Below are 17,899 nucleotides of genomic sequence, written 5' to 3' on the forward strand. Positions count from 1 at the left end.
GTGAATTTTTTTCAAACCCACTCACTTTCCTATGTACTTTTGGAAGGAGTTTACACCATTTTCTAGGTAATTTTAAGTTCATAAGCAGGTACAAAATAGTTTCTTCTGAGATATTGCTTCCTTTAAAATTAGGTAAGTTCATTGTGGTTTGAATTCTAAGTCTTGGCATCTCCATTGCAGACTTATAGTTGCAGTAAAACTTTCTCTTAAATTTGTTGTTATATTAGATTGTAAATATTGAATACATTTAGTAAATAAATAAGGAAAATTATTATTATGGAGAACAACTCTACGTGAGAAAAATTCAATAATAGAATAATTTTTGTAATTTAAATTATGTATAAATTTTGAAAACTAATTTTAACTATTTTTTTTCTATAGATATTAATAAGAAAAAGTGTCAAGTATAAGAAAAATTGTGCCAATTATTATCTCACATAAGTTATTATAGAAGTGAGTGATTCATGTGCTCTTTTATATATCACACCTTATATTTGATGAACTTTGTATCTTTATACAAGTGCTTCTCATTCTTTTGTATATTCAATTCTCTCTGTTTAGTGTTCATTCTTGTTTTGAAGCTACTATATCAATATATAATAGAAATTATATAGATATATTTAAGCACATCTTCCTCTGGAACTATATATAATTTTGTATGAAATAATGTTATTATAGCCAAATTATAAAATTGTGGAACAAAATAAGAGAGAAGTTTTTTTGTTAGAGAGAACACAGAGGTATGAGATGGGCTGCACATGATATTCTTGATATGGTACGATCCAACAATGAGTAAAGTGTAGATTTGGTGTTGAACCCTAACAACCTTTTTTCTGTATTCTCTGCATCGCATATCTTTTGAACACGGGAGAGGTTATTTGTGAGTGTACCATCACTAATACACCCAATTGCTGCAACTTTTTAAACCAGAAACATTTTCAATACATTCAACTCGCCTTTGTAGCATCCATTGGCTCTGTCATTTCATTCTATTTCAACTTTTTTTTTGTTTTCTCTGTTGTGTTTTGCTCAAACAAAAGTTCCCTTCTAAACACCAATTCGGATTCAAACACATAGGTTGTGTCTCACCATAATTTCTTATTCTTTTTTCATTTGAATTCTGAACTTCAAAACAATATGTAAACACCACATTTCTCAATGTGAAGAGTATAGAAAATAATTGAACATTAACATATTTGGTGCTATGAATTTGACTACTAAAAACCTTGAAATCTCAAGTAAAGATGTAAAAAATTGGAAATTGTAGTAAAGTAGCCTAAGAATATGTAAATATGAAATCCTAACAAGTTTAAAATATGAAATTTGAGGTAAAAAACAACTGAAATTGGAAAAAATACCTAAAACTCGAAATATGACTACCTAAAACTACCAACTAGAATAGGCTAAAATGTTGGACATGTAAACTTAAGTAGACTATTAATTAGAACTATCAAGAAAATATGTACACAAAAACCATGCTAAAACTAATCTCAAATCTTGAAAACTTGCTCTTTATAGGTTTTAGAACAGAGTTGTGCTACTGCAGCATATATTTTCTGCTGTTTTGGTCTTAATGAGGCTAGACAATAAAAGAGGGGCAATAGTAAGTGAAGATTAAGAAATGTGTTAATGAGACCGTAGGTTTCATTTAGTGTTTGTTGAATGAGATAGCCTAAGTATTGTGTAATGCAAATTAAGTGAACATGTTTGCATATGTGTAGCTATGCTAAATGATTGGTCAAACTGAATTAGAAACTCAAGAATCACAAAATGACTATCACACCCATTTTGACAGCAGAGGTAGTTTAAAATGGAGTGTGAAAACACTTATGACAACACTTAAAAGGTACTTTTCTTATTTGTCATGCATGGAATGATACTTATACAATCTGATAATTTATAATATGACACTAAATGACTCTTAAAATACTAAAATGCTTAAAATATCACTGAAATCAGAAAAAGACTAATTGAACCTAAAAGATTGCAAATAAGCTTCTAACAACTATTGAAATTATGCATATGAATGTGAGAATTGGATTTCTTGAATTGTGAATGTGGTCAGAAAGTTTTAATACACTAAAATATGGTATTAAGTAATGTTAATATTCTAACAAGTCTAAACTAGTGAAATGAAGCTAGGAAACTTGTCAAAAGCAAAGAATCACCTCAAACTCAAAGTTTGAGTATGTAGAACATAAAAAATTATACTAAAAGAGTGAGAAAGTGGCAATTCACCTAAAGTAGACTAACAATAACTAATGTTAATATCCTAACAACTTTAAAGTAGTGAAATGACACTAGGAAACTACCCAAAAGCAAACAAGTACTTACAACTCAAATTTTGAGTATTAGAACCTAAAAAAGTCTACTAAAAAGGTGAGAAATTTGCAATTCACCTAAAGTAGACTAATTTTAACTAATGCTAATATCCTAATAAGTCTAAATTAGTCAAGTGAAGGTAGGAAACTACTCAAAAGCAAACAAGTACCTAAAACTCAAAGTTTGAGTAGTTTCAACCTAAAAAGTTTACTTAAAGGGTGACAAATTTCCAATTCACCAAAAGTACAGTAATTTTAAGTAATGTTAACATTCTAACAAGTTTAAAGTAGTGAAATGATGGTAGGAAAGTGGTCATAAGCAAAGAATTCCCTAAAACTCAAAATCACACTACTTAAAACCTTAAAAAGAGTAGTAAAAAGTACCTAATTGAGTAAGCAAATAACAGTGGTACTAATATTAATTTTTCATTCTCTTATTGTATCATTCCATAACATTGCTTTTAATGTTTGAATAGGAAGAATTTTCTACGAGACTTTCACGGGTTAGATCCGAACATGGGTCAGCTCCTACACCGGATGATGCGACTAATGAGGACGACGACATCCGTAGGACACAGTGCTGGGTCGATGTCGTTGGTGGGAAAAAAAGGGACGAGTGTACGGGGCAGGACAACTTGCTGCAAACTATACAACATCAAGAAGAGGTACTCTGAAGCACCAACCATCTTCTTCCACTACTACTGTTGAAGAGACGATCAACCGCTTGACACAGCTACTACAACAACGTGACCAGGAAAATAATGAATTGAGAGAAAATTACAGTGACTTGAGAACGGAGTTTACAAACTTCAAGTCCCTGGTCATGAGAACACTGCCTGCTTCAGACATTCATTCCACTGTCCCTCAGTAGCCCACATCAGTCCAGTCCACACCAGTCCAGCCATCTACAGAGCAACAAGATGATGAAGATCATTCTGATGATGACTATATAGATTTTTAGTTTTATTTTGTTAATGAACATAGTTGTTAGAACATTTTTTATGTTACATTAGGATTCTCTTACATTACATTTGCTAGATGAACATGTTGTTTTATGTTTTATGTTTCATTTTGAAATACAAGTTCTTAAATTTCAACAATACAAATGATGTTATTATATTGTTTACTTCATTAATGATTGGATGATTTTGGAATGTATATTATGGAGATATGTCTGTGATTTGAAAATGTTATATAGGTCTGTCTGTGATGTGAACATGTTATGCAGGTTTGTGTGGTTTGATCACAAATACAAATATCACTTACTTCGGCTTGGTTTCTATCGAAGGCTTTACCGAGGGCTTTTGCCCTTCGGTAATTACCAACGGCTTTTGCCCTTCGGTAATTACCGACGGCTTTTGCCCTTCGGTAATTATCGACGGCTTTTGCCCCTCGGTAATTACCGAGGACTTTTGCCCTTCGGTAATTATCAAAGGGAAAAAGCCCTCGATAGATGTTACCGACAAGAGATTTATCGATGGTGTTTTGACCGTCGATAAACCGTCGGTAAAAGGTAATTACTAAGGGCTTATGGCTATTTCCGAGGGATAATGGCCTTCGGTAATGCCCTTGTTTTTTATAGTGTTTCTTGCAACATCACCAAAATCATTTATCTTCAAATTTACCAATGCTCCTCATTGGTAACAAAAAAGATATAAAATGTCGAATGCCCCAACGCTAGACGTTAAAAGGTTAGTGAATTCAATAAAAATTTGAGCGGGAGATTGAAAATTCATTCACTTTATCTTAGCGCGCGATACCCTCTTCACTGCTCAAACTTTTTTGGAACAAAGTTTGATGACCATCACATGTAATTTTTCTTTCATTTGTTACAAATGCATGTTAATTAACTACTTTAGGTATGATTTTCGTTTGTTTTGACCGATAATTTTCGTGTTCTTGTCCTTCTTAGACGCATTCTGCTTTCTCTCTCACTGGTGGCAATACTTTATTTCGAAGAGTTAAATATGTAATTAGTTTATATAAAATTAGATATAGTAAATAAATTTATTTTCATGGGTATTCTATCAACCTAATTTTAGTTTTATTAGAAATTATATACTATCCAAATATAAGGGGTAAATATGTTTTTAGTCCCTAAACTATCAAGCGATTTTGAGTTTCGTCCCTCTTCGAAAGATTTGTTCATTTTAGTCCTCTTAGTTTTGAAACTCTTATGTTTAGTACTTAAAATTGAACGGTGTTAAGTTTTTGTATGAGGTGGTTAACGGTGAGCCAGGTGTATGCCACGTTTTTTTTTCTAAAATGATTTCCACATTTTTTCCAAATCCTTCCTTCTTCTCCCCCGATCACTCAAAATGTTCTGTCATCTCTTTCACACCCACCACTGTTCCTCTCCTTCGAAACAACGTCCCCATAGTGAAGCCACCTTCACCGCAAACCACCATGGAACCTGCGAAGCAGAAACCCAAGTCTGAGAATTGTAAAATCTGTAAACTGAGCAAACCTACCACCGCGCCTAATGAACCAACAAACCAGAAAACCACATCGCAAGACCTCCATGAACCCAAATCGCGATCACTATCTTCCTTCGTCCGAATCAGAAACATGTAGAAACCTAGAAATCCCAATCACCTTCGTCGCAAATCTGAAAGAAACCAAAAAAAAAAACGCAATCATGATTCTCATCCTCTACCACAAGACCAATTTGTGAACCTTAACTCGCGCTCCATGGTCATCCCTAAACCAGAACTAGTTCGAAACCCTTAACACATCGCAACTTTCTCCTCCATCAACCCTCACGCCTAACAACCACCATCATCCACTGCATTCATCTACGTCATCAACATGCACAAAAACCAAAAATAAAAAACAATCACAAACTCTCTGCGCCTCTACCAACCAGAAATCGCGAGTGTGAGATTGACATTCTTCTCGTGCACCTCAGCTTTGCAGTGCCGCTGTGAAAAGCCACTTGTAAATTAAAACCAGGAAACCCAACTAAAATATAAGCAATTGATCAATACAAAAAATGTCAACCTGTATTAAAACTAGTAGAAGATCCATATCTCAGTAACAATGGTGGGTGTGAAAGAGATGAGCGGATGTTTTGAGTGATTTGAGGGAGAAGAAGGAAGGGTTTGAAAAAAAACGTGGCAAATATTTTAGAAAAAAAGAAAAAACATGGCATACACCTAACTCATCGTTAGCCACCTCATAAAAAACTTAACGTCGTTCAATTTTAATAACTAAACATAAGAGTTTCAAAACTAAGAGGACTAAAATGAACAAATCTTTTGAAGAGGGACGAAACCCAAAATCGCTTGATAGTTTAAGGACTAAAAACATATTTAACCCTAAATATAAACAATATTTTATTTTATAAATTTGATATACAAAATAAAAAAAAATAGATGTATGCATACTTGTTTCATCCCTATTCTCGTATTTATGTTAAATTATCCATACATTTTAGTATATTATATATTAAGTAAATTCAAAGACTTACATTTACTTTTCTCTTTAGTCATTTATTTCATTTTGTTTGAAGAAATTTTATTTTGCTACACAATTATTAATTTTCTCTCTCAATTGTTATACTTATTCAATATCCATCAAATTTACTCATATCCTTAAGCTATTCTCTTTCTCATCACAACCTCATTTACGCTTTTATTTCCTTGTGTATTTTTCTATAAATGTCGTATAGCTAAAGAGATATATAAACCTTAATTTTATCAAATTAAATCATCTTTAAGATATATATATTTAATCAATTTTACTTCTTTTCAATATTTTTTAACTTTTTATTTCTTTTGTTGCCAGCCAAAATATGATTCAATTTCAAGCGTTAAAAATCATTAATTTATTAGGTAATCTATATATTTTTTTCTCTTTGGTTTTTAATTTTATTTTATTTGAATAACTCTTCTTTTGTTTCAAAATTTTCATTATTTCTTTCAATATTGAACTGATTTGATGTTTTCACCAAGTTTACTCAAATTCTTGTATTTTCCCTCTCGATATTTTTCAAAAACAAAATCACATTTTTCATGTGTTTTTTAAAAAAATAAAGTTTTTATAGTATAATATGATTGATTGTTATAATTTTTTAACAATTTAAATAATGTTGTTGACCAACATCGCTTTTTTAACTTGGTCAGTGAGATGAATGTATATGAACTCTATCTTGACTAAAACTTCTGAAAAATACAACATTATAAGAATCTCACTTGTCATTTAAAAACCACCTATATAATTTTATAGCTTTTACAAAAATTTAACCATATTAGAAGAAATAAATAAAAACATGTCCAAAATGTAATCAAACTTCAACAAAGTCCAAGTTTTATCTTACTGAACTCACTCACAAAAGGGTTGAAAACGTTTTCACAAGACTGCTAAAACAATCAACAAGAAAAGAGGTGTAACACCCTGCAATTACATTATGTGAAACCACATTAAAAGGGACAATTATTAATTGAATGGTCAACACCTAAAACTGGTTTTAAGATTGATGAATCCCTTGGCAAAATGCTCTCAGACTTAAATTATTAAACCATGGCGTATACCTACTCTAAACAAAACAACAAGGCCGCCACCACTGCGGGCAACAATACAACAATGGTTCTGAGATTGCAAAATTTTGATTTGGTTCTTAGGAATATCCAGTTACCTACCAGACATGTCTTTGAGATGTTCAATTACTGGTTTGCAAATTTGATTCCCTTCTCAATTGATGATTTGAGTTCACCCTTAAGGCTCTCTAGGCCTTGTTTCTCAAAATCAGAGAGAGGTCCCAATCCCAGAACTTCCTCCACACCATTCTTCCCAAGCCTCACCTGCAACACATTTTCATCATGGTGTCAATAGCAATAGGCAGTAAACTAACATGGATGACCATTGAAGCGGTTGGTCAAGGAACAGAACCGGTCACTATACCGCAGACACCAGTTCAAAGTCAATCACAGGTTAAACTGGTGATTGCACAATGGTTGAAATGGTGAAACATGTTAACAATACTAGAAACTTATAATAACTTCATTTAACTTTTTCACATTCAAATTTTACACATCAAATAAATCATAATGTTTAGGTATGATGTTCAACATTTTCACAAAGAAAATAACAAAATCTCGACAATCTTTACTTTTAAGGAAAAAAGTAAATCTTCACTTTAAAACCTTCAGCTTGTTTTAATTTGTTGACCAATATTGAACTAGATTTTTCAGTTCTTGACCAGTTCAAATTGGAGACCAGTTTTGTCATTCTAGGACTGGACACAAACTAACCAGTCTAACAACATGGTGAAAATATACGAATCTTAGGTACAGTTGGGTTTGAGGAAACAGCCTGTCTGTTCACACTAATATTTATAAAATGGAACCTTAATTTTGCGTTTCTTATATGTTTTGTTTTCACTAATTTTATAAAAAAGATATGTATTTTTCACAAATCGAGGAGCCCCCTTTAAGCACGGGAAGCAGTAAAATTTGAAACACAATAAAATGGTGCAGTTCAGTGACCTTTGAAGCAAAGAAAGGAAGTTCAGTGACAGTGGATTGCACAAATGAGCACTCAACAACATCTGGAACCCCGTTAAGGCCCTTGAGACAAGCATCAGCGAAAAGGGCACCAGCATAGCTGCAAGAAACATAATAAAATAAAATAAAATACAAGATTAGATTTTATATCAGTCTTGCATTAGTATCAATGATCTTCACTGACTAACTAACTAACTTTAAAGATAAAAAATCAGTTAATGCCACACTTACGCCATGGACAGAGTTGCAGAACCCTTTCCAGCCTTAGCTTCCACAACTTCTGTTCCTCCATCTTGAGTCCTCTTTGTAAGAGCCTTGATGACATCATCATCAAGATTGGCTTTTGGTGTAGCCTATACAATTGAAAAACAGTTAGAAGGATTCAGTACATATATACCAAGCTAGGCAAACAGATTAGATATCAGGGAGGAAAATTAGATTCATAGAGCAGAAAGGTACTTGAGAAAATAGGGGTAGAATAGTAATGCCTGCATGGCCACCCACAACAGGCACATTGACACCTGCAGATACATAAAACAAACCCAAATCAAACCAAATGTTATATACAACTAAATACAAATTATTCTTCAAAAGAAGAAATACATTATTACAACCCCTACCCACTTGCAAAAAACACAACAGTTTTTTTTTTCTTGAAATTAGTTGAAATTTTCTTCACACAACCATGAAAATGAAATCTGACACCAAACAGTCTGCCTCAGTTGTTCCAACTGTAGGTTGCTAAATAAATCACCACCAAAGCAAGACATTAAAGCAATTATGTTTGTCACAGTAGACTTACCATCAACTGGAACATTGGCTTTCCCAGCATAGAAAGTTTTTGCCCTGACGACATCAAGGGTGGTTACACCAAATAGTCTCTTCTCATCATATGTTCCAGCTTTCTTGAAAACTTCAGCCGCAATAGGAACAGTGGAGTTCACAGGATTGCTTATCATGTTAACAAGGGCCTGATTCCAAAGATAAAAATATTCAGTATCAAATAAAAAGTCATACTATGAAACAGGACATGCACACAATTACACTTTTGATTACTAAATCCTATACTTCAAGTGGGTGAGGAAAGAATTCATATCAACCACTTAATAATATCATCAACCATCATAACTAGTGGAAATCAAATATCACAAACCTCACCTTACAAACCAATTTTGTGATATCGAGTTAGGCTTAAAACCCACTTTCAAGAATGATTTCATAATAATTCAAAATCTATTCAAAGAAAATTTGTAGGAACTATTCCACCCACTCTCAGGCTCCCTATATTCCCACATTCAAAATGTCTTGTCCTTGACGTAAAATGATGTACTAGAAATTCCATATCAAATAGAGATATGACCCAATTATTATATATAGGTTGACACAAAACCTCACCTTACAAGCCATTATTTTAGAGTTGGAATGTCAAAGATTTAACATCAATTAGAGATACAGCCCACTAACGATGTATAAATGTAAACCTCACCTTACAAGTCCATTTTGCAAGATTATGTTATACTTAAATTCCACTTGCACAAAATGATATGACAATCATTTAGAGTCTATCCTAATCAAATTTATTAGGCCAATCATACAACCCACTATTGAATTTCCCCGTCATACAATCGAGTTGTCAAGGCTTCTGTGTAAGGAGATGTATTGAAGATCCCACATTGACTAAAGATATGACTACATTATAGTATATAAATTGATACAATTCCTACTTTACAACTCAATTTTATGAGTTTGTGTTCGGCTTAAAACATATTTCCTTAAGAATTATAAATTTTAGTATCAATTCAATTCCCAAAACTTTTTCGTTAGAAAAATAGCCACTGTTAAATAGATGAAAATGAATAATCATCAAAAACCAAACATAATGAAAGTTCCCTAAACCATTATATATGTTTTCCACGGATAAATTCAGCAAAACAATACTAACAGTGCCAACAACATTAACTAACAAAAAAAATATGAAAAAACAACTCAAGGAAAAAGACACTCACATGGGGGCAGTATTTAGAAATAGCAGTACAAAGTGCCTTGACAATGCCAGCATTGATATTAAAAAGATCATCCCGGGTCATTCCAGGCTTTCTGGGCACACCAGCAGGAATTATGACAACATCTGCACCCTCCAAAGCTTTGCCAAGCTCTTCCTCACCTTGGTACCCTACAACCTGTAATCCCAATTAACAAAATAAATAAAATTTCTATCATTAGTACAACATCATTACACTATAGTAAACATTGCGCATAGTTCCAAAAGAGCTCAAGCAATTGTACTAAAACATAAAACTACAATAATGCCTGCATCATTGCAAAACCCCCACAAGAAAGCTACATCAATGCACAACATTAAAATAGCTCAACATTAAACTACAGTTAAATTTTCCCTTTTGGAAAAATTAAGCCCAAAACGGGTGTATTAGTGCAACTCCTGCAATTAATATCAAAACATAGTAAATGTCCACCTGCCAAATAAACCTGAAAGGGTAGATCCATGTGCCTAAGATAAATAACTCAATTCATCGTGACATTAACATCAAACTACAGCAAAACTTTCATTCTGAACCGTTCCCTCCCCTCCAAGGAAGAAAAAAGAGTAGATTAGTACATCTCAGCGAAACGGTTCGAATAATAATACTACAACATTAAAGTATAGTATAGTCATTAGATCATTATGCCACAGAAATGGGCTCGAGATCAACAGTTCAAGAAAAAACTGTAGATGATCTTATACACAAAATAGGTTTCATCGCAAAATTAAAAAAGAAATAACCATAATCAAAACATAATAAAAACAGAGGGCGAATTAACCCTCCAGAGTTCCCAATCCCTCTGAAAAAACAACACCAAAAAACACTAAATCTAGCACCTTAACAAAATTTCAACAATGATGACACGATACCGTAGGTCAAACCTCATTAAAGCTTCAATCTTTCCAAGAAACCCACAAATGGGTACACAAAAAGCCGCACTACACAAAGCTCGTAACTTTACAACGACCCTATAAAGGGCACCTCGTAAAAACACAGCAAAGTCTATAATTCTGAAAAAAAAAAACACATAATAATATAATCCGGTTAAGAGGGTAGATCGGGGGTACCTTAGATCTGGTGTTAATGTGGCTGACATCGGCGGCAACGCCGGGGGTTCCGGCGATATCGTAGAGGGAGAGGCTAGAAACGAGGGGGTTAAGCTTCATTAGAAGGGAAAGGGGCTGCCCGATCCCACCGGCGGCACCGAGAACAGCGACCTTGCGTTCCGGCCCCGGCTCAGAGGCGTAGCCACGGCGGGACAAGTGAGAGACGCCGCGGGTGGCGGCGGAGTGGAGAGATCTGAGCATGGATGGCTTCACCATTGTTCTCTCTCTTTGGTGTTAGCTTCGAGACTCAGCTTTTCGGAAAAAACTCGAGAGAGAAAAAAGAATAAAGAGTTTGTGCGAGAAGGGTCACAATTTATGGTGAGAGTGTTAGTGGGTGAGTGAATATGAGCCTGCAGGTTTTTAGGGTCCACACGAAATAACGAAATAATGGTGTTTATAAAAAATAAGGGTTATCTTGTGAAATAGAAGAAGAAAGTGGTAATAAAAATTAGAGAGATATAAATATAATTTCTATAAAAATAAAAACAAAATTAACTTCCAATGTTTTAAAGTTTACATTCGTTTATTTAATCTTTATAAATCTAGTAAACTTTAGTTATAAACTTTTGAAAATATTTTTTTCTATAAAATTTAAAAGTAGTATTTATTTTGGAATATGGAAACAATACTTTTGGATCTTACAAATTTTAGTAGGTACATTTGAATGTGATGATATTAGTACATAAAAGCCCCGGGTGTTATTTAAAATAGTTTCCCTCCCTTCATTTACACAATTTTTTTTAATGTAGAAGATTTTAAATATATATATATATATATATATATATATATATATATGAAAGAATAAACTATGTTATTGATTTTTCAAATATTATCTTATAATGTTGGATAGGTTTTTGGTCTCTCCAAAAAGTTCAAAAACAGTCCAAAACTTAAATTTGTCCCAAAATGTCTAAAACATGAAATTACAACTTAAATTAAATTAAAATGTTGATGTGATAAGTGAAAGATGACGTGACAGGTCCATCAATGTAACAATCTCTTCATTGTTCAACGAATCCAGCTTACCATTTTCCAATTCTTCTTTCATTATATCAACCAAGTGACAAAAGAAGACAAATTAGCTCTGTAATTTTGGATTTCTCTCTAACAGATGCTTCAAAGCATAAGAGATATTGACTTTAACTTGGGTATCACCAAATTTCATAGTGAGGGTCCCTTGGTACATTTAAAATTTCCTTGGCTATCATCAAGAATGGTCTTTCCAAAATAATAGTACTTTATTTGTTCTTGGTTAAGCTGTTTGATGTGGTGAGTCTCGTCGGTTCAGTTTCGTCGATTCAGTTAGTGTTAGAAGATGAGATTGTTTGATGGCTCAAAGGTTCAGTTGGTGTTGGGAGATGAGTATTTTGGTATCTCGTCAATTTAGTTAGTGTTGGAAGATGGGATTTTGTGATGGCTCGTCAGTTTAGTTTGTGCTGAGAGAAGTGTTTGTTTGTTATGTCTTCTATAATTATAAAGCCGAGGAAAAAAAAAGGTTTGTTTCGTCCATAAGGCTTTGGTCTGACCTGAGTATAATGCTCTATTCGTGAGAATTTTTACTTGTATGGCTTTTAGGAAGTAGGGGATATGTTATGGGGAAAAAGGCAGAATGACTCTAACTATAAGGCTTTAGGCTTAAGCAGAGTTTGTACTCGTAAGACTTATGGAAACAAGTAAAGTAACAATATGTTATGGGGAAAAGACATATTGTTTTGGTATCACTTAGTGGTAAAACGATTTGGTGAATTTCATGGATGTGGTATTATTTTTCATGGATTGGAATGATGCGTGTGAGTGATGTGGGTGAGTAAGCTTTTTTTTATATTCATCTTATAATTTTTTTTATGGTTAGCTCACATTTTCTTATTTGTGTTTGTGCAATGATAGTATAACTCATGTTGCTATATGTTGTCAACCAAAAGCATTGATGCTTTGAAGAAGATTTTGATGATGATGCACTTGAAGACTTGAAGGAACATTCACATACATTGTTAAAGCATTTGTGTTAGGCTTTATCTTTCAGTTGTAAGCCCTTAGAAGTCATGTAACTTATTCTTTTGTATTGATTTCTCTCGACAATAATCGATTATCACAGGGGATAATCAATTATCATAAGTAAAATTAGAAAAGGGTTCGTCTCGGCAATAATTGATTATCACTAAGGATACTCAATTATCTTGGCAAGTCCAAGGTTCGGTAATAATCAATTATCACTAAGGATAATCGTTTATCACGTTTTTCAAAACCCATAATGACCTAAAATAATCGATTATATCTGGCAGTTGGGAGCTATCTTTTCATTTTCTAACCCTTGGCCTATAAATAGAAGTCTCCTAAACCTTTTGAGGGTACCTAAACTATTAAGAGTACATAATTTGTTCTGAGGAAGCTCGTGTTTAAGTGATTGTTTGATCAAGTCTTGAAGAAGGAGAAGCATGGTTTTAGTGTGTCTAAAGGAGCAAGCGGTTCTCTACCAAGTTGTTCAAGGTGGTGTTCATTCCCTCGTCTGTCGAAGGAAGGTGTTTTCTGTACTGATTATTTCATTGTTCATTTTGTAACTTCAAAATGATTTTTAGTGAAAAGTTAATCACTCATTTTAAAGTGATGAACAACTTGACATAGAATCTTTTGATTAGAACCCGTATAAAAATCCTCTGTGTGATTTTCCTTATCTCTGCATCTCTTGACTATTCGAAGAAATTTCAAAAAGAAAACGAAAATTTTTAATAGAACCAATTCACCCTCCCCTATTGGTTTTGTGTATGTGTTTACACGTTCTTAAACATTCCGCTGCATTTCCTACAATTGGTATCATAGCTACCTTTGATAGCTTTTCAATTTTTTTGAAAATGGTTGGACACAATCATGTGTATGCTGAAGGTGCTTCCATCAACAGACCACTCCTTTTTACTGGTGATAACTATGCTTTCTAGAAAGTTAGAATGCATATTTTTAAAGGGTCTGTTAATAGAGGCATTTAGGAAGCTGTGGAAAATGGTCCTGTAATCCCCACTAGAACTGTTGATGGTGTTGAACAAGAGAAACCCATATTTATCTTGGACTGATGAGGAAAATAGGAGAGCTCAATTTGATATTAAAGTTCGTAACATTATTTCTTCTACTATTGTGCTTGATGAATTTTTTAGAATTTCTGTGTGTAAGATAGCTCAAGAAATATGGGAAGTCCTTCGATTAACTCACGAAGGTACAAATGATGTCAAACGAGCAAGAAAGAACACATTAATCTAGGAGTATGAAATGTTCATAATGCAGCCTGAAGAAACAATAGCATACGTGTAAAAGCATTTTAGTCACATTCCACCTCACAAGACTAGGTAAAACCTTTGTTATTGATGAACTTAATGTCAAAATTTTGAAATCTCTGGACAAGACTTGACAACCTAAGATGACAACAATTTCTGAGTCACAAATTCTTTCCTCAATGTCAATGGCGATATTTTTTGGAAAACTCCGTGAGCATGAGCTTGAGCTCAATAAACTAACTGTTGAATAAGACCTTGGCATTCAAAACAGAAGTCTCTAAAGGAAAGAGAGCTCAAGAGTAGATGATGATTCTAATGATGATGAGCATATGAGTCTCATGATCAAGAGGTTTGCTAAGTTCAAGAAAGCTAAGGGAAAGGACAAGTTCAAAAGTTAAAATAAAGAAAATCAGGGATCCTCCTCAAGTTAGAAATGCTATGGATGTGGAGAAAGAGGACATGTAAAGGCGGATTGTCCTAAAACCAAAAAGAGTGACGAAAAGAGGTTTCACAAAAAAAAAAGGCTTACATTGCTTAGGAGGAAAATAACTCAAGCTCATCTAGTTCAAGTGACTCAGATGAAGAAGCAAACTTGTGTTTAATGGCAGATATTGATGACACTGCAAGCCAAGTAAGGTTCTCTAGCTTTGAAACTAGTGAGTTAGATTTTCAAAAAGCTTTTCTTGAATTGCTTAATGAGTTTGAGAAATGAGATTCAACACTTGATAAATTGAAAATTGAATTTCATGACTTGCAAATCAAATATGAAAAAACTATAGATGAAAAAGAGATTTTGAGAAACAAAATTTGCAATTTATAAACGAAAGAGCCTATTGTTTTTTATAATCCTATTGAATGTTTATCTTGCAAGAGTCATATGTTTGATATTGACATTTTAGAAAATTTGCTTAAGAAAGCAACTCAATTTGCATCTTGTATGAAAAATGAAGTTAGGTGCTCCCAACTTCCAGAGATAATCAATTATCAAAAGTGATATATAATCGATTATTTTAGGCCGTTAGGGGATTTGAAAATGTGATAATAGATTATCCTTAGTGATAATCGATTATTGTCAAACCTTAGACAATTATAACTTGCGGAGATAATTGATTATCCTTTGTGATAATCAATTATTGCCGAAACGAAGCCTTTTCTACTTTTACTTATGATAATTGACTATCCCCCATGATAATTGATTATTCTTTAGAGAAATCAGTACAAAAGAATAAGGTACATGACTTCTAAGTTCTTATAATTGAAAGATAAATCGTAATACAAATGTTTCTACAAAATATGCTTTAACAATGTATGTGAATATTCCTCCAAGTCTTCAAGTGCATCATCATCAAAATCTTCTTCAAGGAATCAATGTTTCTCATTGGCAACAATCTCCCTTTTTTTCATGATGATCAAAAATCATCTTTGTTAAAAGCAGTTTTGTCTATCCTTGCTACCGGTACCTAAGTTTCATCATAGTCAATACCTTCTTCTTGGAAATATCCTTTAACAACAATTCTTGATTTGTTCTTAGTAATGTGACCATCCTTATCCAACTTGTTTTTGAAAACCCATTTGTTCCAATTACTTGCTAATTTTTTTTCTCTAGGAATGAGTTCCCAAATATTATTCCTTTCAAATTGATTCAATTCTTCTTGCATTGCTACACATCGTTTGTTATCTTGAATAGTCTCATCAATGTTTTTAGGTTCTATCTTAGAAACAAAAGCAACAATCATACAAAAATTATTTAAATTACGTTTAGTAGTTACCCCTTTTGAGATGTCTCCAATTATGTTGTCCATAGAAAGTCCTAGTGGTTGTTGATAGCCTCTAGGATCATCTTCTTTTTGTACATGGGAAATTTCAGAGGGGGTATTCTTGTAACCTCCCAATTTTTGGGATGTCCTGATTATGAGTAATTTTTTTTTAAATCATAATACCATCACGAAAATCCATTTATATAATACCAAAATTAGTAAAATAAAAACGGAATAAAATAAACTCGATTACATTGTCTCTAACATTTATAGTACAAAAACTTTAAATAACAGAAGTCTTTTTTCCACTCTCATGTCTTTATCATGCATCTGGAACATCTACAACATCTGCTCCCGTATAACCAAAAGTTATATGATCATCGCAAGACACACACAACCATACACACAAACAAATATGGGTAAGGTACCATAACACAACCAATAACAATAAAATTTGTACATAGGAAGCAAACACAACTTAATAACAAATCAATCATCTACAATGTTATCCTACTCACAGAATCATTTATACACCATGATCAACATCAACATCCTCATTAACTATATCATTAATATACCACCAACGTTATCCTTACAATTATTGTCTCTACACACAAAATCACTACAAATTCCCAACATCATCATGAAGGACCTTGGTTGTCTCCTGTACCCAACCATACCATCTGTAGCTTCCCCACACAGGCTCATAACCACCTGTAACTTCCCCATACATGCTCATAATCATACCACCTGTAGCTTCCCCATACAAGTTCATAATCATACAACATGTAGCTTCCCCATACAGACTCATAATCATACCACATGTAGCTTCCCCATACAGGCTCATAATCATACCACCTGTAGCTTTCACATACAGGCTCATATTACACAGTATATAGTCCAAAACTCAGGATTTACTAGGTACATGATAGACACATCCCTCTCTTTAAGTGTATACCACTAACAAGACCTCAACTTAACTCTCAAAATATTAAAATTCGTAACTCATTCTATGCATCTCCACTTATTAGTTTTACAACTCACAATCTAGGAAGCCAACCAAACATAATTCATAGTCAAACTAAATATTATCCACACCTCCCTTTTCACCACTTGCACATCAATATAAAGTCTTATGTAACCCAATATAAATTTCTATAATATTTTAAGAATCACAACTCAATCTAAAAATAATAAATCATTATTACTTTAATTAATTATTAAAACCTTACTACTTCTCTTTTTAGAAGTAAATTATTTTTTAATTCCAAAATATTTAATTTTAATTAATTTGATTTCCATTTAATTTAAAAATCAATTACTTTCCCTTTTACAAAAAATTAATTTCTCTTCGCAATAAATTAATTTGATTTAAAGTCTCGTTACTCTCCCATTATTAATTTCCCATTTACATATTATTACTTTCCAATTATTATAAGTTTAGTGACAGGATTTATTTTAAATTTTCCTATCTTATTCTCATTATTATTTTTTTCTTTACCATTGTTAATTCAATCCAACCCAAGTCTACCCAAGTCCAATATGGGCCTACAAGTTCAAACTATGCCAACCCAAAATCCACAGATTTCATAGCCACCATTGTGAACATTTATGCCAACCAACCAAGATCCCAAAAACTCGCCATCAAACAATAGGGAAAGACTCATGTAACACACCTTAATCATGAATCAAAACACAGAAAAGAAAAAAAACCAAAACGATCAAGAACACAAGCAATTCCCAGAACAAAAATCAATTCTAGATTCTAATTTGAAACTCCCAAACTGAAAAAAAATCAAGATTGCAAAGACAAAAGCCCAAAAATCAATTTGAAATGAATTTCCTGTCTCTCAATTCACAAAGTCATATATACTGATTATTTCATTTTTATCTTGTAACTTCAAAG

The 17,899-nt window shown here is 33.0% G+C and overlaps 1 protein-coding gene across 1 annotated transcript; it reads right to left on the reverse strand.

The window, feature by feature from the left end:
- Positions 1–6,693: 6,693 nt before the first annotated feature.
- MMDH1 (Lactate/malate dehydrogenase family protein) lies at positions 6,694–11,283 on the reverse strand. The gene is made up of 7 exons (XM_047304590.2): positions 10,935–11,283; positions 9,832–10,005; positions 8,628–8,796; positions 8,285–8,346; positions 8,057–8,178; positions 7,808–7,925; positions 6,694–7,123 (listed from the first exon to the last, which is right to left on the reverse strand). Exons 1-7 carry the CDS (start codon positions 11,187–11,189, stop codon positions 6,986–6,988), a joined length of 1,038 nt encoding a protein of 345 aa, XP_047160546.1. The 5' UTR covers positions 11,190–11,283; the 3' UTR covers positions 6,694–6,985.
- Positions 11,284–17,899: the final 6,616 nt, after the last annotated feature.

This window comes from Vigna umbellata, chromosome 9 (assembly GCF_029865625.1).
Source record: "Vigna umbellata cultivar VRB3 chromosome 9, Vumbellata_1.0, whole genome shotgun sequence".
NCBI lineage: Eukaryota > Viridiplantae > Streptophyta > Magnoliopsida > Fabales > Fabaceae > Vigna > Vigna umbellata.